The 20,656-nt window shown below is 34.2% G+C and overlaps 4 protein-coding genes across 5 annotated transcripts; 2 read left to right on the top strand and 2 right to left on the bottom strand.

Annotated features, from left to right (window-relative positions):
- Window positions 1–1,726: 1,726 nt before the first annotated feature.
- Window positions 1,727–4,849, bottom strand: LOC108553010 (uncharacterized). The gene is made up of 6 exons (XM_017907751.1): window positions 4,669–4,849; window positions 3,383–3,927; window positions 3,046–3,181; window positions 2,791–2,969; window positions 2,498–2,641; window positions 1,727–2,436 (listed from the first exon to the last, which is right to left on the bottom strand). The coding sequence occupies exons 1-6, from the start codon at window positions 4,847–4,849 to the stop codon at window positions 1,972–1,974; spliced, it is 1,650 nt and encodes a 549-aa protein (XP_017763240.1). The 3' UTR covers window positions 1,727–1,971.
- Window positions 4,850–8,129: 3,280 nt separating this feature from the next.
- Window positions 8,130–11,176, bottom strand: LOC108552965 (transcription factor Sox-10). The gene is made up of 4 exons (XM_017907683.1): window positions 11,137–11,176; window positions 10,338–10,845; window positions 10,012–10,109; window positions 8,130–8,137 (listed from the first exon to the last, which is right to left on the bottom strand). The coding sequence occupies exons 1-4, from the start codon at window positions 11,174–11,176 to the stop codon at window positions 8,130–8,132; spliced, it is 654 nt and encodes a 217-aa protein (XP_017763172.1).
- A 343-nt stretch (window positions 11,177–11,519) lies between these two features.
- LOC108552964 (dnaJ homolog subfamily B member 13) lies at window positions 11,520–13,964 on the top strand. Its single transcript, XM_017907682.1, has 6 exons — window positions 11,520–11,620; window positions 11,810–12,031; window positions 12,321–12,465; window positions 12,723–12,900; window positions 13,214–13,385; window positions 13,670–13,964. Exons 1-6 carry the CDS (start codon window positions 11,520–11,522, stop codon window positions 13,962–13,964), a joined length of 1,113 nt encoding a protein of 370 aa, XP_017763171.1.
- A 769-nt stretch (window positions 13,965–14,733) lies between these two features.
- On the top strand, window positions 14,734–20,008 carry LOC108552978 (folliculin-interacting protein 1). Of its 2 annotated transcripts, none has more exons than XM_017907693.1 (12): window positions 14,734–14,831; window positions 15,716–15,920; window positions 16,002–16,091; window positions 16,181–16,260; window positions 16,356–16,426; window positions 16,553–16,672; window positions 16,779–17,010; window positions 17,166–17,498; window positions 17,561–17,645; window positions 17,722–19,022; window positions 19,097–19,553; window positions 19,701–20,008. In XM_017907693.1, exons 1-12 carry the CDS (start codon window positions 14,734–14,736, stop codon window positions 19,911–19,913), a joined length of 3,285 nt encoding a protein of 1,094 aa, XP_017763182.1. In that variant the 3' UTR covers window positions 19,914–20,008. The 2 variants fall into 2 exon arrangements, with proteins under 2 accessions (XP_017763182.1, XP_017763183.1); XM_017907694.1 differs by lacking the exon at window positions 14,734–14,831 and adding an exon at window positions 15,566–15,640 and having other exon boundaries at window positions 19,701–19,913.
- Window positions 20,009–20,656: the final 648 nt, after the last annotated feature.

Genomic DNA, 20,656 nt, shown 5'->3' with positions numbered 1-20,656 from the left:
CGATGTACCGATAGATCAATCAACACAAATCACAGGTGTCTGCACGGAATTCAGAACTCGATTATGGAGAAAAATGCAGATTTCAAATCAGATTAGAAAATTGTTTTACAGGTGTTGCTATTTGAGGTATACAAGATCAGTTTTACGTAAAAAAATTTAAGTTAGATACTAGAAGTATAATTAATGAAATAAATACATCGTTGGATATAATATCGCATTGCCAGAACGTTGATGCTGAAATCCTAAAAAACGTTTTTCCTTGCTATATATATTTTCAAAAGGTCCCAAAGTTACTGTAGTAAATGGAATATTAAATGTTAAAATGGATATATAAAAAATTCCAGTAAATGTTACGTGCCATACTTTTGAGGTTGCATTATAACTACAGTCTTACTGTCTACAGTCTTAAAAGTTACAAATTTCTCGTACGAGCCGATCGTTTCACTTATTTTACTGCATTAACATGCTGAACTTGCGATATTTTCGTTCTCTTCTTTTTCTTTTTTATATTTAATATCCATTTGCAATCGAATAAAGGAGTTCTGAATGTAAAATTACAATACCGTGCATCCCCTTCAGAAATACATATTTTTCACGAGTAGAAGAATGTGTATTCGTCGGCTTCTCGACTTCCTACATTCGCAATATTAATGTTCACTTTTATTTATACGTTTCTCCGCGCGGCAATACGTGTTGCCTAAATATTCTACTAAATAACTTATATACCTTTTCGTCCCGCGTTTTCGTTCCTCCATTATACATATAAGTACAATATGTATATATATATTTATATATATGTATATATATGTATATATATACACACATATATATATATACTTCTTTAAATATATATTTAATATATTCATATAATTCATCGTCGGTACACTAATCTTGTGTATCATCGACGATATTTAACAACTTGATGGAAGGTGTCGATTAAATACTTTCATCGACACATTTTGATTATATTTTTTTTTTCCAAGTTTGAGCAACCCACAAATTGTTAATATTTTACAGTGTGTTTGTGTTATCAGAATAAATCTATCAAATAAAATACTTTTAAAATATTTTAAATAATATTCATTATTTGGAATGCTCTAAATGGTGAAGAAAGAAATGGAATTGATATATGTCGTTTTTTCTTTAGAGTGATATGAGATATCTTTCGTAAATATATTTGTATAATATATAGATGTAAGTTGCTCAATTTAATAGTTGACGTACGAGACTCGTAAATATCGTGCTACTTTTGATTAATTTTTCTTTTTTTTTTCTTTCTTTGATTCGATCGAGAATTTTGAAGACCTCCATTACTTCCACAGTCCTCTTAAAGGCACAATCTCGACAAACATGCATGTAGTTTGTCGGGACGTTTCGTACGCCATTTATAATCTATCTCCGACGAGTTTAACGCATAATGTTTGTCGCATAATGTTTGTACAAATAGGAGAAATCCATCTTATTCAAGAAGTTGACTTGAATAACTTGAACAACAGTGATTCTTTCTACATGTACAAAATATTATCGAGTTACTTGAACGTCGGAGAAAATAATTTAATCCTACAGACAACTGAACATAATTTACGTTCGCAATGAATCGTTAATTCTTTCGGAGGGCTAATTATTTAGAATCTATAAATAAATACGACATTCATAGATTCGTAAAAAAATTCTACGTTACGTGCAACTTCGTTCATAATTTAATCATACACACAAGATTGAAAATACTCTTGATCAAATTTGTAAATGTCTACGTACAAGTACACACCACAGAATATACAGATTTTTAATCACCCTTTTCTATTTCTCTTTTATTCCCTCGGACGCAACAGTTCAAAATATTTTCATAAACCACGGTATCCAGAAAGGAAATTATGAAAATGCTTCATACTTCTGAAAATGACTAGAATTAGTCTCTGTCTGACTTCCAAGTGGGAAATGCTTCAGCCCACGAAAGAATTAAAGATTCGCTTAAATTTCGCTACCTATAGCGCCTACGTGAGGACTATGCCAGCGAGGAATACTTGGCTGGCTGCAATACATGCCCATCGACGTCGGAGCGACGAGGTCGTTGTTCGAGTCGTCGAAACTTGCCTCCTCGCTGTCGTCGCCGTCGAAAGACCTCACGGTCGTCGTTGCGGTCGTAGTAACCACAGACGTATCGTGCGTCGCAGTGGTGACTGCGGCTCCATTTACTTCTGATATACGATCCGTACTTACATTAGTACTTTCCGTGTCGGTGACTTCCACGCTTCCGCCGCTCTCACCCACCATATTTACGAAAAACTCCGATCTAGAGAACCTGCCGATTTCCGTAGAACCGAAAGCTTGGTGAAAACCAGGCAATGGTTGTTTGCTAATTATCTTCTTCTTTGGCTCGAATCTTTCAGTGGACCGGCGAGATTCACGCTCCTTTTCACGGGATATGCTAGGTTCCTGATGATGATTTAAAAAAAAGTTAGTAATTAATAATAAATTAGGGAGATCAATGGCATACCGTTGTTGCAGCTAAGTTATCCATAGACATTCTGTTATTCATAGCATTTGGTTCCCACCTGGGCCCATCATCTTCACGACGAATCCTCAAAGTGGATGCAGAATCCATAACGGAATTTACCGAAGTTTCAAGTAATCTTGGCATCTAAAAGAATTTTCCGTATCTTGACGAAATGAGAAAATCTTATTTTTTATTTCATAATAGTAGTGTTTTGATATCTATACTTCATTATAGAGATATCTAATATCCAACATATAATCTATATCCAATATATAGAATGAAAAAAGAAAAACCTGGTGTTCAGGAGGAGTGTACGATGCTCGTACATTATCAATATCAATTTTGTTTGGGTTGTACACCATTCTTGCTGCTTCTTCGGAAAATTCACAATGTCTAGCAGGCAAACGGTCCCGTAACAAAACTGTGTGTCGTGGTCCTCGAACTCCAATGTTTCGAGGTATAGGTGCAGTATCTATAAAATCACAATGAAAACTAATTCAGTTTCTGTTAATTTTATAAGTTTTCCATCGGATTTTATTTTTTCTTACGTGGTAATACGCCGTGGCAAAATTGCCCCCATGGTCCATGTCCATGTGAACTCGAGCTTTGAATATTTGGATGAAGAATGTTGTTCATCTGAGAAGGATGAGTTGTTCTGGAATGTTGGTGAGCACTTCCGCCATTCTACACTCAAACATTTATAAAAATGTTCAAGACAATAAGTTGTATTTTACAGAAATCGAAAAATCTAAATTTATTATCAATTCTATAGTTTATTCGTTAAAATTAAATTCATTTTTAATAAATTAAAATAATTTATTTATTAAAATCGTTTAACCTGTTTTCTAAATCATCTTATATTTAAATTCCAAGAAAAATGCTTACCTGATAAGGGTGCCATTTCTGACTATCAGTAAATTCATTATATTCCATATTTTCATGGCGACGTAAGTCTCTTTCGCGATTAACATCGCTGAAATCAACCGGATATCCGTTATTCGGAAACGTAGCACCGCATTCAGCGGCTACAGTGTTTGTTACACTGGCCACCGCCTGATTTCTCATCACATCTTTGCATTTGTCGAGACGCTGATGCATTGCACCCATTACTTGCAGTCTTTCGATAGGGTCAGCCACATTGCCGTACCAATCGGCTATTCGAGGTGAGTGGATCGGCTTTGGACGAGACGTTGACTGAAACCATGGCTCTGCAACTCGATCCGATTCTACAGACGTATTCATCGGTAGGTTGGCCGCTGACACACAGCCGAAACGGTGCTGATGATCCAGAAAGCCGCCGGAAGTGACTGGACTGGCGATCACGCCTGCTCGAGCGATCGCGCTCTGCAAGATCGATCGTCTGGATAGTTCGCGACTCTGTTCGCGCATCGCCTTCCGTAGCCTCGCCTCCTTGGGATTGTACACGTAATCTGTAGAACAGGTAAATGCATTGAAACATTGACATAGAAATTTCATTTTTGCAATACATCGAAGTATTTAATTTCACAAATCAAATCATACAAAGAATATTATTTCATGTCAAATAAATTTGAAATTATAAAATGACACAAAAGTAACGTAATTATATTTTTATTACTAAAAAGAAAACTGTTAGAAACGAGTGAGTACAGTAACTTTGTTATTTTTGTATCATTTTCTACAGAGAATTAGACAAGAAATACAAATTATGAAAATAAATCTTTTCATCAAGAATACTCGATCTTTTTAGATAGATTTAAATTCTTAATTTTTTATTAAAGTTTCATTAAATTTAATTTTATTGCTCTTGTCTCAAAAAAAATAAATATGAAATACGTAAAAATTGTATGCATTAATGTTTTTGTTGTATTTAGTTCGACGTGACTTCCACGCACGCGTACTAGATCTCATTGTTAGCCTATTTCCTAATAATCATTACAATTCGAAATTTAATGCACTGATGAGAATATAATTAAATTCTATTTAGTTTATTCTTGATTTTATAGTTTTATCAAAATTAATAACGTATTTATGCCGATAGAATTCCTTTCCATAAAATACATGATCTATACTTACAAACATTATTTTAATTGATTAACAATTTTAAAGAAATACGATAAATAGGAAAATAATTAATGTTTTGTATGAACAACAGATTGTTCATTGTTTCTTGGAATTTCTTGAACATCTACCTGTAGGATACGCAGGCGGTACAGTTCCGTTGTATCGCGCGCTAGTTTCGATCGCACTGGAGATCGGTGGTGGCTCGTAGCCGCCGTAATCTGTGCTCGCGTTATCATAGCAAAAGTAGTGCTGTTGTTGATAAAAGTGGCTCCCTGCCGCATAAGCCTCGACGTAGTTGCAGCAGTCCATCTTTGCGACCAAGGGCGGTCCTTATCGCTCCGCAAAGAATGACTTCTTTACTTCCCGAAGCTTATCAGCCACGTTTGCGCGTTAAATCGTATCAAGCGAGCCTTGAACACATAACCAGAGGCAAGTTTACTTTTTCCACGGATGCTTCAAACCTTTCGAACCGAGTGTCTTTTTTTATTTGGAAGAATCGCAAAATTGGCCCCTTTTTCTTCTCCTTCTTCTATTTTTTTCTTGTAATTTGTCTTTCTTTTTTGGTTCTTTTTTTTTATTGTTTTATGATACACGTCATCGAATAGAGTTTACGTGGGAAGACCACGTAAGAGGAGGGTACATCGGGAGGCGTTCGATCGGCCTCCTGCATTCCGTCGGGAAGACCCAGCGTTTTTAGTCCCGTCGCGCGTGGCGTCATCGTCGTCCCCGGCGACGTTGTTCTTGTCCTCCTTGTCGTCATCGTTTACCCTGCGTAACCACTGATCTGATTCGTAGAGACTAGAGTAGCTTATTAACTATAGCCTCGTTGATCCTGTATCGCGGGCCACGCGACCCGTCGATTCCAGACTGAATACAGTTGGATGTATTGGACGAATCGCGTCATAGTAGCTGCATTGGGCGCAAGATCGATGCTCAAAGCTTTTTTCTCTCCTTTCAACACCTCCCGCACTCCTATTTTTCTCTTTTAATTCATTCGAGCGCCACGCATCTCGAATTCACGTTTCTCTGTCGGCAATCGATATCAATAGTTTATTTCCGTACTTATTTTGGCCAACTCAGTGATGCTATTTTCATTTGTTTAACACGGAATTTCGTCTCTAACCATTTTCTGTAATTTTGTTCCTATTTTTATACCGCGTTTCAATTTTATCTCTTGTTTTTCTAATTTTTACAAATCCTTCCTGAACATATTTATTAACCAACGAGGCCTATATTCGGAATTCATTTCTCTTTGAACAAATCTGTCTATTCAATTTCTGTGTACTTCATTTACTCAACTTCACTCGAATCATACCGATTCACCGAAAAAACAACCAACCACGGACACCTAATCTCCATTGCAAAACTTCAATGTTCAACACACTGATCGTTTTTCCTTTCCAATCATTTCCTCTTTCACAATGTTTATTCAGTCACTTCGACTAAATCTGAACGAAACACTCCAAGCAATTAAAAGCCTCTATCACCTTCATATCAAATTTAGGTCCTTTCCGTTCAATTTTCGCTTTTCATTGTCACTTTTTCGACAGCTTGATCACCATCATAAATTTATCTCTATTCCTCTTGATCCCCTTTGGCTATTTACTCTTCAGCTAGCGCGTACCAAGCGACCTATTTACGCGAGCGTCTCCCGCTATCTGACTAATACTCCTCTGGAAGAGTCGCGCGTGCCGCAAGCGGGAACGACAGGCCGCGCACGGGAGACCCGCGTTCCTGCCTCGCGGTGCACTTGGGTCGCACTGATTTTGCGAGCGGCAGCACTGTGCACGTCGACGAATTTACGTGTGCGTTTCGTCATCGACGAATCCGACGAAGCTCAAGGGAGAGAGAAGAGGGGTGGTCTAGCAAGAGGGTGGCTTTTTCCCCACCCTGGAAAGCGAGGAGCGTTTGAGCCACGAGGTGAACGAAAAGAGTTCCGGCCTCCGTCTCTCCGGTGTGCGCAAAATATCCAAGAAACCCCTTTTCGCCGCCTATCGATTTGTAGAAGCTTCCTTCTTGATCCTCCATCAGAGGATCCGTCTCACTTGAAATTGAACGTGTTTTTGTCCGAGAGGGAAGAGCTGATCGAGGTGTCGTGTTATTCTTGCTACCATCCCTCCACTCGGCAACTCTCATCGATTATCTAGAGTTCGAACTCGTCTTTTAAATGGATCGTTTGCGCCGGCTGCTGTGTACTGGTCCATATCGGCTTTCCTCAAATAAAATTATTATTAAATCGACTAATGCGTTATATGGCATAAATGCACATTACATATTTAGAATATACGTATATTTTGTTTACTTCGCATTAAAGTCCATTTGTTCTTCTTCTTCGTTTTGAAAATATTACAGAAAAAGTTGCATCGAGTCCCCTAGAATTCGAAAAGATAAATAAACCAAATAATCGCATAGTATTGTAAAATATTTTTTATCGTAAAGAGTATACCTGGTTACAGGAAAGTTCGTGCACAAGTGGAGATCCCCGTTTCTTACTGCACTTTGAAATTTATCTACCACGTTGCACGAGGACTGCTGCAATTTTTTCACCTTATTATACGGGGGCTGCGGCAATTTTTTTATCGCGTTATACAAGCACCTATTGTACTCATTTTGAGATGTATATACCAAATAATTTTCAAAGAAGCCATACGAAATTATCTTGTAAATTTCTCCGTAAGATTCTCTTTCTGGAGCTTAGAATTTCATTTCAGTATCTACCCTCCATCATTTTATATGACTGTTTAAAGATATTACAGTACATTAATTTTGCATTATAAAAATGAATTGTTCGTTCCAAGTATAGATCAAACTTTCCTTTTTTTTGTATGATACATTTTTCCAAAACCTTGTCACTCTAATTGCTCTGACATAAAAAATATATTTTAGCGATGTCTATATTTATTATTAATTTCTCTCTAACCATGAAATTTAAAATTCCAACCCTAATCAAACGTAAGACATAAACAATCTGATCGATCCTGAACATACTTTTCAAGGAAAATCCGTGTGACGTTCGCAACGATGGGAGGCTCTCGTTTTCTCGAGCAACCGAGCATCGCGTCGATGCGATAGCGGATCGATGACCGACGATCGTTACACATAGAGAGAGGAGAGAGAAACATAGAGTGAGAGAAAGAGGGAGAGAGAGTGAGAGAGAGAGAGGGGAGGACACTCCTCCCCCGCGTGTCTTTGGCTCGATATGCCCGCTGGATGCACGAGCCTCGACATTTTGACGGCTTCCCTTGGCGCGACCGTGCGTCACCCCTCTTTTTCCTCGTCACGCGTGCGATGCAGTCGCGCAGATGCACGCGAGTTCGCTCGCCCGCGTCCTCGGACGCTCGCGCAGAGCATATCGACACTTTCCGGTGATCTTAATTGACCACTCGGCTTGCTCGCTATGCGCTGGCCCGCCGTCGATTGCGCGACTACCGTTTAGCGGTGAATTTAGCCCGGATCTTTGCACCCCTTCGGGGTTTTCAAGCTGGAGGTGGCTATCGTTGCCAGAACTTTTACCGGCTACGCCTGGTCCTTTCTCTCTTCACCCATCTGTTATCCTCTTACAGGATATTTCCAATTAGAACGTTATATACTAGGATTCTGAAAAAAAAGAACAAAAATTTTTAAATATAAATTTTGAAACGTTCTTCTTGATAAATATTGTTAGGTAGCTGTATGTAGCTCAATTTTTTTAGTAAAAAATGAAGAAACTTATTAAAACACTTTTTTGGATATAGATATTTTACATACTTTGTTATGGGGTTAATGGCAATTTGCCATTCTTCTTTAATTGTTCTTGCATCGTAAAAATTTCATTTTTCAATGTTTTGATAAAACACTATTCACAATCTTTTTTAGATGTATATTTGACTCACACTTTTATCTTTAATGACACTTCTAATTTTATTACGTGTTTGTCTTTTCTCTTGATAATACCTTGTAGAGAAACTTCAATTTTTTACATTTATCACAATTCTGAAGCTTTTATTTTTTTATGGAAAAAGCTATTATTTAAATGATTATCAAGCGCTTATTTCACTAGTAGAAATGAATAAAAAGAATGCGTTGAAACAACTATTGAATAATACGATCGATCCATTTAATACGCAATTACTGTTTGCGTTCGGTATATCGGTTCATCTACGGCATTCACTGATTATTCGCTATTAATTATAACAGTTACAATAGTTGGATATGCGCGCCCTTATATCCTCCAACTACGAAACTGATCTAATATCACTCAATTCATGCAAGACAATACTAATGTGTCGGATCGTAGAAATGGCGTAACTAATAATCAATAATCAAAATAGCAATCGATTACGATGTTACCAAATTAATCATCGTATTAAAGAAAAAATTAGATTCGAGAAATATCGTTATATATCTTAAAATCGCAATCTTTGCCATTTTAAATGCGTTAATACTAAAACAGTGATACGTAGGATAGAATTCAAACTAAATTTCCTATACGAATACTTATGCAATAAGCCGTAGTTCGCCTGATTTCTACCCTTCCTACGAGTTATAGTCCCCACGATGAATGTACATGCCTCTTACGCTTTTTCGTTCTGAATTCCGTGATTAGCCAACAGAGGAGAGAGCGAACGATCGCGGGGGAGTTAAAATGCGATTATAGCTCGTCGATTTGTGGGTGGGATAGCAGAGCGATACGAGTTTTGCGGGTCGAGGTACAGGGCACAGGGTGGCAAGCGGAGAAATATTCTCGGGTGAGTGACGGGGAACGGGCGGGAGGGAACAGTAGAGACCGGAGGTATTGATTGCGACGCGACTCTAGGAACCTGCCCGATACACGACCGCGCTCTACCTACCTACCTACTACCTACACCCACCGACAAGCGCGATTATTCCTCACATATCCCGCGTTACTGAGCATTCACGCGACTAAATGTCCTCCGCGGCCTAGCTGCACGCGGACCGTCACTGTAAAATCTATGCAAACTCCTTAAATACTTAACGTTGATCATTAATACATTTGTGATGTTTCTTTTTTCTGATGATCTCATACAATATTTTTGCAGAACATCGAAGAAATCGATACTTTTGACTAGAATTTTCCTAAAAATTTAGGAAAAACATCGATGTTGATTATCGTTAAAAATAGAAATAAAAAGCTTAGTTCGTTATTGAAACTTTTTGAGAAGGATTATATTAGTTGTTATATAAAAAAAGGCATCAACTCTTTCTTTGTAAAACTTATAGGATATTTGAGAAATGACTCAATTCATTGAGATTTTTATTTTCAATAACGTATGCCATTATTTCATTTTACGGATAGGTCTAGCACGATGTTACCCTTTCTTTTTGTGTTTGTAAGGATACAAGAAACTATCGTGTACCTACCGAACGCGGGGCACGAACATTCAGTCGTATCGGTAAACTTCGACGAGCCGCTACAAACGCGAAAACGAGGTCATATTGGTTTGAAGAGAGACTATAGGCATAAAGCGTACCGGGATATTTCCTCTTGTGCTCCGCGTCCACTTCCCGGGCCAGGGCAAAGTATTTTTCCTTCATGTCTTTCGCCATGTTCTTCCAAAGGATTCCTAATCTGCAGAATATAAAATATTCTAATTTAGTACATATATTTCATGTATGTAATTATTTTCTAAGTTATTGAAGATACAAAAATGTTGTATTAACATTTTCCCTACCATTCAAATAAGGACACGTAACGTTGAAAAGAAGAAAGAAGTAATTAATATATTTTATTCGATAAAAATAAAATCAAAATAAAAGATAATGATCTACGAATTAATATTGAAAAAAAAGAACTAGCCTAACGCTAATGTCCTTGTTAGATTCCCGAGGATTCTCTGCAGCAAGCTTTTTACGCCATTCGTTGGCGAACAGCATGAAAGCGTTCGCTGGTCGTGGGATTTTTCGTTTAACTCCATTTGAATCGGCAATTCTCCCGTCGATGCATAGAAATGCCGGGAATCCTTCTGGACGTATCTGCGATCGACCGAGTTGCTGCAGCACGAAGATTTTCTCCTCGTCGTTTTTTTCACGATTACTGCAAATCTGCCTTGCCTCCACACGGATCTTCTTCCTTGACACATTCTCCTTATCGTTTTCCAAATCTTCGTCGGTTGTCGTCAAGGAAACCTTGAACACTCCTCCTTCAGATTTTTCTTTTTTACAATCCCCACATGATTTTTCGGACACATCACAGGGAAAAGAATTTTTGACGATTGCATCCTGTCTAGGGAATGGATTATCGTCACGATTGGAAAAAAGTTCACAGTTACTTAAATTTTGTCCCTTAACTTCTGTTTTAATTGCAGCTAAAAATACACATATAATTTCATTAATATTTCTCAGACATAAAATATTTTTGGAATTGATATTTTAATGTAACTATTTTGTGCATAATTATTATTTTTAAATTTAAATAATATTTATAAAGCGGAGTAAATAAATTCACAAAATAAAATCTCAAAATATCATATTAGTGACTAATTGGAGCAAGATTTCTGATAGTAAATAAATCGAATGAGTATTAATTCTTCGTTGTTAAAAATTCTGACAACAATAATGAATAAAATTCAAGAAAAAATCTTTATTTTGACTCTTACCTTTTTGCACGAGGTTTAAAATCAATTCAGAAGCATCCATGAGGCTCCTTTCTTTTGTATAGAGTATCAATAAATAACTATTAAATAATCGTATGTGTTCAACAATAAATGTCGGATATGAGACGTTTAATAATTACAAAACCTAACACATGAGCGTAGATTATATTTCGTTGTCGAGAGAGGCGCGTTGGTTGTTGAAAACACTTGAAAAATCGTTGCGAAACGATGCGTTGATTTTCTTCCTTTTATTTTTTGATCGGCCTTCTTCCATGACATCAACCGAGTATGCGTAATAACAGAAGATGGTCGTTTGTACATTCCTTCTTACTATCTTCATAAAACTGTTTTTCCAATAGAATGGTTTTAAGTAAAAGAGAAAGATCATGTTATGCGACGAAAATTGTTTATGCAATAAACGTGGCATAGATTACTATGGCGTACTATCATTGAAAAAAGACTGTGATGATTTAGAAATTAAAGCTGCGTAAGTTAAACCTTAACTTTCTTTATAATGTACTCTTTTTTTGTATCTTCTTTATCAATCGAATTGCATCAAGCTCGAATTGTATCGTAAAATGTTGTAAACAATGTTAACTAAAAGATAAATAAATTAAATTTTGTTACATATATTGTTTTAATTTTTAAATTAACTTACTTATGTTATTCCTTTCAGATTTCGGCGTTTAGCGATACGATACAATCCTAAGAGAGCAAGGGATGAGAATTTAAGCACTATTTTCGCTTTAGTAGCTGAAGCATACGATGTGCTTTCAGATCCCCTTAAAAGAACCATATACGATCAATTCGGCGAAGAAGGCCTTAAAAATGGCGTGCCTGGAGCTGAAGGATTCATTCAACCATACATTTATCATGGAGAACCGATAAGAACTTATAGGTACTTTAATTAAATAATTATCACAAAACATTTCTTTTTAATACCTATAACATAAAATGTTCTACTAAATATTTAATTAAATTGCTAAAGTAAATAGAATAAAATGTATAATACTTTTTATTTTATTTCATTTTTTTGTATTTTATGATACTCTTTTGTTATAATGCTTCGCTGTTACCTAATTTAATGACATGAAGTATAATATAGTTAAACTTAACAGTCACTTAAAAACTTTGAATATTTACGATCCGATCTATCTACACCTTTCTCATCAAGAGTATCTCTACAGGGAATTCTTCGGGACCGAAAGTCCTTATGCTGATCTACTCTACGTACTAACGCAGTCTCCGTCTCTGCTCGAATTTCCCGAGGGGAGGGGTATAAAGTGCAAGGAAGAACCTCTGATAAAAACCTTGTACCTAACCCTACTGGAGGTATCATATCGACGTTCTGCTTATTTATAATTTTCTTTCCTCAGTGTTAATTATCAAGTAATCAACGTATAAGACATTGGAGCGAACCTTATACACTTATATATATATTCTCATAAATTCATTTTACCATTCATTAGTATGCTAATTTCCATATTAATTTTCTTACTTACATAATTAGTCAAGTACACATATCAGAATAATCCTTCATTTATACTAATAAACAATTCTAATAGCTAATTAAACCTTTTTATCAATAGGTTTTTCTTGGAGGAATTAAGAAAATGAAAATACAAAGATTGGTATTGGTAGGAGATGATAAATCTAAAACGATAGTAAAAGAGAAGATCTTAACAATACCTATAAAACCAGGCATTCCGACAGGAACAAGGATAGTGTTTCCAGAAGAAGGCGATCAAGGACCCACAAAAATTCCTGGTAAATTTTTAATATTAATTAGAGAAAGAAATAATTCCGTTAATAACATATAGTTAATTTTAACTCATTTCAGTCTGTTGAAATATAAATATTTATTAATTTTCGTAATATGTTTAGAAATAAAATCAAATTTTGTACGATTATCGCTAATTTCTCTCTTTATGAAAATTTATTATCGTTTTTTCGCTAATATTGATTCATATTTTACAAAGGATGGGTTTAAAATGCATCGTACATTTCATGGCAGACCGAAATGGGTTAATCGTGGTAGTTCGCATAATATCTTTACTCAGTCTAAAACACGTCAGTGTAGCGGATGTAATCTTCATCACGGAGGACCGGCCTCACGAGACCTTCCGAAGAGAGGGCTCTGACTTGCACATAACGGTCGATATCTTTCTGCGAGAGGCACTGACCGGAACAGTGGTCACCGTCAACACCCTCGACGACAGAACCCTTCGAATACCACTAACGTCTGTCATCACGTACGTGTCTACCATCTTTGTCCCTGATCTATCCTTCCTACGTTCCATCTACACTCATTTATCAAACAATTACTTTACATTTTTTGGAATCGATACTGAAAATAATTATGATTGTTAGAAAATTAATTTGAAAAAAAGAAATTATGAAAAAATGTTAAACGATATGTTTGTATAAAAAATTTATTTATTGATAATTCAATGTTTTTAATTGTTTACCTGTTTTATATTATATAATTATCGATTGTAGATATAATAACTGATATTCCTTTTTCGGTATCAAATAGACCAGACTGCAGAAAAAATGTACCTGGTGAAGGATTACCACTACCGGAAAATCCAAAGAAAAGAGGAAATCTAATCATAACGTTTAAAATTGAATACCCAATATACTTACCGGTATCAAATAAAAATTACATTAAACGAGCGTTTGATACATCAGAAGATATCCGAGATACGGAATATGTTCATCGTCTTATATTGGCCAATAAAATGCGTAGGAACATGGATTTTGATGTTGCTGTGCGGAGAGATCCCAATGATTACGAAGCAAAAGAATTAGACCTTATATGTAACACTTAATTTTCCTATTCTTTTGTAACACTTAACTTCCTGAAAGATATTAATAACGCAATTTAATTTTAGATGTATATACAATTTATTTTGTAGGAAATAAAACTATATATTATTTAGATACGTATACTTAATATCATAGGCACCACATAATAATTACCTACATAATCACTGAACAAAATTTCATTTAATTTTCAAGTTTATTTTGTTTGATTCTCAATACCTCCCTTATGCATATTTTAGAATTTTTATTTTATCAAAATTTGTTAATTTAATTTTTCTAAGAAACTAATTCTTAATATTTAAAGCTATATTGAAACACAATCTCTATCATTTAAGAAATTTCAAATGGAACTGCTATGAAACCGTTATTAATTGCAAGTACTGCGCTCTTGCGGTGCAACGGATAACTTCTATTATAGTAAAATTGTCGTGCGCAGTCAATAATCTGTTCTGATCTTACAAATTCGTTTTTTTCTCCCGTTCGTATCATTTTTTCGGAATTTTCATCGTTATTCAATTAAACTAGTTACTTGATTCGTAGAAAGTGAAACAAATTGTGGCAACGAAAGACAAAAAGAGTTGGAAAACATTCCATTCAATGTTGACCGAATGAGGCCCGATAATCTCGAGCAATCATATGACTCCTCCGCACGTGACTTTATTTACAGTTGACTGATACTCGCGAACATGTATGGTGCAGTTCCTTGTGACATGATAGACCGAAAACGAAACAAAGTTAGCGAGCAATGCGGTAGCTATAAGCGGTCGTTCGTTTATGATGCCTTTGCTTGATAAGCTGTTCCCTTCGAGGAAGAGTTTTAAAAACAACGTTCAAACCCTTGTAGCATCAAACACCGAAACAGAAGATGATAGGTGAGAACTGCCCATTTTTTTCGGGCATACGTCGTTATTTATCTTCATTCAGCTTGTTCGTTCATGCCTCTTTATATCATCATTGTTCTATATTTATCGATCTTATTCATTGCTTCGATATCTATTGCTGACATAGCGTATCGATCATCGATGCTTTCCACATTGTTTTAACAACTATTGTATACTTCTTTTGTTAAGGAAGATCAATTTTTATTAGAAGGAAAGAAGTGAAATATTTTAATTTTGATTTTTTTTTAGGGACAGTATTTTCATTCTACCTTAACCTATTTTGTGTTAGGTTCATTTCTATTCGCCTGTTGGCGGGAGACATAATCTCATCGTTACTAACATACTCGTGACTTGGCTTGTGCATCGAATCGTGAAATTGACCTCTATATTAAATCTTTACGAATAATTGTTCTAAACATTTTTAATGTATTTAAACATTTACACGCATGTAAATTATTTTTTATATTAACCTTTAATGAAATAAAAATTATACCTTTAAAAAAAAATTATACTTATTAAATAATTTAAAATAAATATTAAATAAAAATATTTATTAAGTAAATTAAACTATGTTATATCTTATTTACATTTTTAATGTATAATGTAAAAATTGTTTTTATCAATAATCGTGGAATTTTTATAAGATTTAAAATTAATACTTGTTATAGATTAAAAAGTTATGTAAGAAAAACTAACTATATTATTTCAGTATAATATTAGAAGATCACAAGTTGAAAGTAAGACATTATTTTGTATAACTTTTCACTATATAAAGTCATATTATTTACTTATAATTTAATGTAAAAATATACTGTTTTTACACTATTTACTATTGCATATTATTTTACAGTATATACTAATTCTTATATTTTTAGGAACTACGCGCTATGCATTGGAACAGGTCAAGTTCGCATTTTATTGTTTCGCGAATGCGAATGGCGTGGAAGAAAACTCCTTTTTGATTCTCTTTCCTTGGAAAAAAGATGGTGCAAAAATAAAACAGCCACGTTCAATCTTAAGCACAACACCGATTCATCGAACGCCGACTCAATTAGTTTTGGAAGCAATCGCACTTTTGAAGTAACGAATAATTATTGAAAGAAATTTATAATTCAATTTTAGAGATGTAATAAATTTTATAGTCAAATAAATATATTTTAGCGAGAAAGAACAGCCGAAGATGATGTGAGTCTGTTAAGCGAAATGGTGTTTGGTACCGTAGCAATGACGTACAGAGGATCCTCATTTAAGGTGAAATATGAGAGCAATGTATTGATATTAAAACAGTATAATATCAGTATCTTTAAAAAATACAAAATAAATTCATTTTTATTTTTAAGATCCATTCAATGAACTCCCCATCGTGTATCATGTGCACAAAAGTCTTCCCTGCTACAGAGCACAATATATGTAAACAGAGGTAAGTTTATTCGTTCGTAATAAAACAATTATTATTTTTACGCTACGATTGATATATAGATACAATATTTGATTTATTATTTCATCTTATTGCAGCGAAAAAGTCTCGGACGAAGGATTAGGTCGTTCTGTGAATTTAGATTCTAATTCCAGTATGCGAACGCTTTGTAGGTACCACCTAAAGAATGATACTATAGTGCATTAATTTAGATAATCTTTCAACTAAGATAAGATATATATATATATAATATCTTATTATATATAATATATAATATATAAGCTTATTTTTTCAGTATCCCGACCTAGTTCTGGAAATTTATCAGGATCCGAATTAAATGCTGGTGTCAGAAAAAATTCTACTTGCTCCAGTACCGGTAGTGGGTGGGATATAGACATTCCGCCACCGACAGGGAGTAAGTTTAATTCAAACAGAATATGTATATCGATTCAAACCGAACTAGGAGCGACCCCTTGTCGGAAAATGCTCATTATTCGGCATGTAATACTCTATTGATTCAGGTTCACAATCATTGGAAAGCAATGGTTCCTCTGGTATCGGTAGTCTTTCAAGTTTGCGACGAAGATGGTTACGAGCAGCTTCCACTTCTTTAGCACGATCAGATTCTGATGATACTTTTGGAATGCAGTACTGGACCGAAAGTGGAACTGATAACAAAGATAATCATGTTAAACGTCATAAAACAAGGCTCGGTTTAACAATGTTAGTGCGATTGGCTGAAGGTCACGAAAGGTTGGAACTTAACTAAAAATTATTAATGAGCATTTTATTATTGAGCAATTATCTTGATTTCGTATACCAATTCATTTTACATAGCAATTTATTGCATTAAAAGTACAACAATTTAAAAAGTAACATTAACATTATATATTTATTTTGAATTACAGAAGAATAGAGACTTGTTTATTAGAGCACATGGCTCTATTAGAAGGAATGTTGGATCGTTTACGATATTTCTGTATCGAATCGGGTAGTATCAATGCTCAAATCAAGGGAATGCAGCTTCCTGAACGACTCTATAGATCTTCTTCTCAGTTTGTTGTTTCATTATTACGTTTACTTACAAATGTTAATGCAGATTTACACTCGCGCACACCCTTACTATGGCATGATGTGCTACTTAATTCAGTGAAAATAGAGCATAAGATGGGTGTACTGCATCATAGCTTGGATCAAATGTGTCAGTTACTAGATAATATCGACACAAAATCGACGAACTTGTAAGTGGAAAATATGGTAAATATTATTCCATTAGATTGAAACTAACACCTATGTATTTTAGTTTTTTAAGTACTGTTGTAACTGCTGTCTTAACATATCACCTTGGTTGGATATATACTACACTGCCAATCCACGATCGACAATTGGTAAATAATTTATTTTCTTCAAAAAATAAAGAAAAAAAAATGAAATTTGTATTATCAGATGTATCAATATTTTTAGATGGAGAAATTAGGTACCTGGTATCCTTGTAATCCATTATGGGCTCAATTAGGTGACTTATATGGCGCATTAAGTAATCCCATCCGAGTAGCACATACAGTCGTTGCGGCTGATCCTCAAAAAGTCGATTTGATCAATTCTGTTTTATTCTTTTTGTCATACTTTATTCGTAGTGGAGTAGTACAGAAACGACAAGAATATTGTTGTGTTACTATAGAGGATATTCAAGAAGCTGCAAATCTTCTAGAACAAGCGAGAATGAAACGTCCGCATTTATTCAGTACAAAAATAACATGTAATGATCGAGAATCTTTGACATCTCAACGCGTGTCACATACGTCTACTCGAAAAAAAATTTCCACACAAGAGACTTCCTATGATGTAGAAAGTGATAACGCCATTATGCAACGCTCTTATTCTCAATACAATGTTGAAAGGTTAAGAGTAGAAGGATCTATTAGCTCTCTTAAACGTAGCACCACGATGGAATCAAATCTTGATTCATTTATGTTAAAACCGGTAGAATCTGAAAGAGATACAAAATTTATTTTGAAAGAATTTCCCCGCGATGATGATGATAATGATAAGAATACTATTGATGATAAAACCTGCACATCAAGTAAAGTTAAGATAGTAGTAAGCGAAATTCCATCACAAGATATCAACATAACTAAAACTAACATGCAACACTCTTCTGAATTTTCACTACGAAATTTTGAAAAGAAGGTAGAAGATGATGACCTGGATGAAGTATTTACAAATTCTAAGATAGATACTTTCCAAGAATTCGACAATACATGTGTTGATACATTAAAATTATATTCTACTAGATCAGAATTTGAAACTGGTCAAAGTACAGTTAATGAGATGAAGAGTTCCCATGTTTTCTTTATGCTTGGTGAAGAAGAAAAATCTGTAAAAACATTATCACGACCGCGTCTTGGAAATAGTTGTCAATGCTCATATGTGTTCACAAGAGTACCAAGTACATCTGCACAGTTGCCAGAAGGTGTACTGAGAAAAATTATTCAGAGAAACTTTCCTGAATCATCTAAAAGTATCCATCCACCAGGAACACCTTCAAGATCTTTGGGATTTTGCCAAAGGTGTAATGGGCAAGGTTACATACCTTCACAAAATTATGATAGCTGCAAACAAGTTCTAGAAACTCCGACAAATGCAACAGAAGTATTACGTACTTGTGGTAATACTGTAGGTGATGGAAATGTTGGATTATCTAGATCAAATAGTTTAGAAGCTTTAATGGAGGCCAGCAGTGTTGTTGAATTACCTATGCCACGGTTAATATTGTAAACTATACTAAATATTTATTGCAGATAAGATTAATTGAAGATATACATTTTTTTAATTACAGGACAAAGAAAATAAAGAAGACTGATACACACCAGGATACAGGTTTTACAAGAACACTTTTACAAAATAGAATAAAAACCGAAGAATCACGGGGTTTAAATAATTTTGAACCATCCTATACATGGGGTTTAGTTTTACAAGGTTTGACAAAAAAAAAGAAAAGAAGAAAAAAGAAAAATATTCAAGAAGAACAGAATAAAAATGACTATGAAATAGATAAAGAATGGTGGTACTGCATACGTGAAGAATGTCTTGCCAGTGTACGTTTCCCGACTATCGATCAACCAATTGCCGAATCACTTTGTATTTTAGCAGATTTAGATACTTGGCATGTTGGAATCATATCTAATAATATGCCTTCACATACTACACCTTTACCAGTTGGGATGTCAAGACTTGTTGCCAATATGCTGGAAGGCTTTGTTTATTTATGGCGAAAATATCATTCAGCTTCTCAAGTAAGAAATTGTTCAATTTAAATTATCAAATACATAAAGTCTGGAATATATCAAAATATTTATTATTTAAAACAAAAATGATGTTAATAGCATAATTGCATTCTATTGCATTCTATTTACATTTTACCTTTCTTTTTAAAATTATAGTGTATAGCTATACTGGAAACAAAATTAAGAGAAATGTGGTTAAAAAGTGAGGCATTAGCTGAAATGTTATTAGCAACAGAAGTATGCGATGCTAGTATTGCAAATCTAACAAATGCTCTCGATCTTGATGCAGCAGATATACCACTTCTGCTTGCAGTTGCAACTTCTCATTCACCAGAGATAGCTCAAAGGTTTGGTCTCACACTTACTTAACTGTATCTCATTTTTATCATAATTTTTACTTTAGAATATAAAGCCCTTTTTTGTCTAATATAACAGAAGTTGTAAGGTATCTCATTATTTGTTTACAAAATATGGTTGTAGATTATTATTGTTTTATCGGGATATATTATTGGGATACTAATATATCTCGATGTATTAATATATCCCAATTCGTCCGTTCTTTAAATGAAAAAGGTACATGAATGTACAAAAAAATTTTTTAATTAATTGCGTTAAGATTTAAAACAAATGTTTGTATATGTTTTAAAATGTTTTAATTTATTGTGTAATATGTAAAAACGTTTAATTTGCATTTAAATATTAAGATTTAAATATGTATTTTATAATAAAAAGATTTTAGAATGTTTAAAATATTATTTAACTTATCAACATATTAATATTCAAGAACGGATTACAATATAGATATAATGATATTTTATGTACAAAAAGAGTAAAATATAGTCTTTATTAGAATAATTGAGGAACTATATGTTTAATATTATTTTTAAATTGTAAGTATATACATATGGGAACTATATTCACTTTTTTACACAACAAAAGAATTTAGATTTATACGCTCTGCAAGAATGAATAAAATTTAAATTAATTTTTGTATCTTTATATGTTCTGTTTAATATTATATTTTCCTTTTCAGCATTGATTATCAAAAACCAATAAAAGCAATGTTTAATAATTATCTTATTTTTATTAAAAAAGCAATTACTTTTATTTGT

The sequence above is a fragment of the Eufriesea mexicana genome, unplaced genomic scaffold, assembly GCF_001483705.2.
Source record: "Eufriesea mexicana isolate 0111107269 unplaced genomic scaffold, ASM148370v2 scaffold8839, whole genome shotgun sequence".
In the NCBI taxonomy this organism is placed as follows: Eukaryota; Metazoa; Arthropoda; class Insecta; order Hymenoptera; family Apidae; genus Eufriesea; species Eufriesea mexicana.
This window is presented reverse-complemented; position numbering and strand designations above follow the sequence as displayed.

Bases quoted from the DNA above. Each gene is read 5' to 3' on its own strand.
- LOC108552964 (XM_017907682.1), top strand. From the start codon at position 11,520: ATGTTATGCGACGAAAATTGTTTATGCAATAAACGTGGCATAGATTAC. The intron at 12,901-13,213 runs GTAAATTTTTAA...ACGTCAGTGTAG, and splicing joins AGGACCCACAAAAATTCCTG to CGGATGTAATCTTCATCACG. The intron at 13,386-13,669 runs GTACGTGTCTAC...GGTATCAAATAG, and splicing joins CCACTAACGTCTGTCATCAC to ACCAGACTGCAGAAAAAATG.
- LOC108552978 (XM_017907693.1), top strand. From the start codon at position 14,734: ATGATGCCTTTGCTTGATAAGCTGTTCCCTTCGAGGAAGAGTTTTAAA. The intron at 17,646-17,721 runs GTAAATAATTTA...CAATATTTTTAG, and splicing joins CAATCCACGATCGACAATTG to ATGGAGAAATTAGGTACCTG. The intron at 19,023-19,096 runs GTTAATATTGTA...TTTTAATTACAG, and splicing joins GTTGAATTACCTATGCCACG to GACAAAGAAAATAAAGAAGA.
- LOC108552965 (XM_017907683.1), bottom strand. From the start codon at position 11,176: ATGGATGCTTCTGAATTGATTTTAAACCTCGTGCAAAAAG. The intron at 10,846-11,136 runs GTAAGAGTCAAA...GTGTATTTTTAG, and splicing joins TTTAAACCTCGTGCAAAAAG to CTGCAATTAAAACAGAAGTT. The intron at 10,110-10,337 runs GCTAGTTCTTTT...TATATTCTGCAG, and splicing joins AACAAGGACATTAGCGTTAG to ATTAGGAATCCTTTGGAAGA.
- LOC108553010 (XM_017907751.1), bottom strand. From the start codon at position 4,849: ATGGACTGCTGCAACTACGTCGAGGCTTATGCGGCAGGGAGCCACTTT. The intron at 3,928-4,668 runs GTAGATGTTCAA...CCTGTTCTACAG, and splicing joins ACCGCCTGCGTATCCTACAG to ATTACGTGTACAATCCCAAG. The intron at 2,437-2,497 runs GTATGCCATTGA...AATCATCATCAG, and splicing joins ATAACTTAGCTGCAACAACG to GAACCTAGCATATCCCGTGA.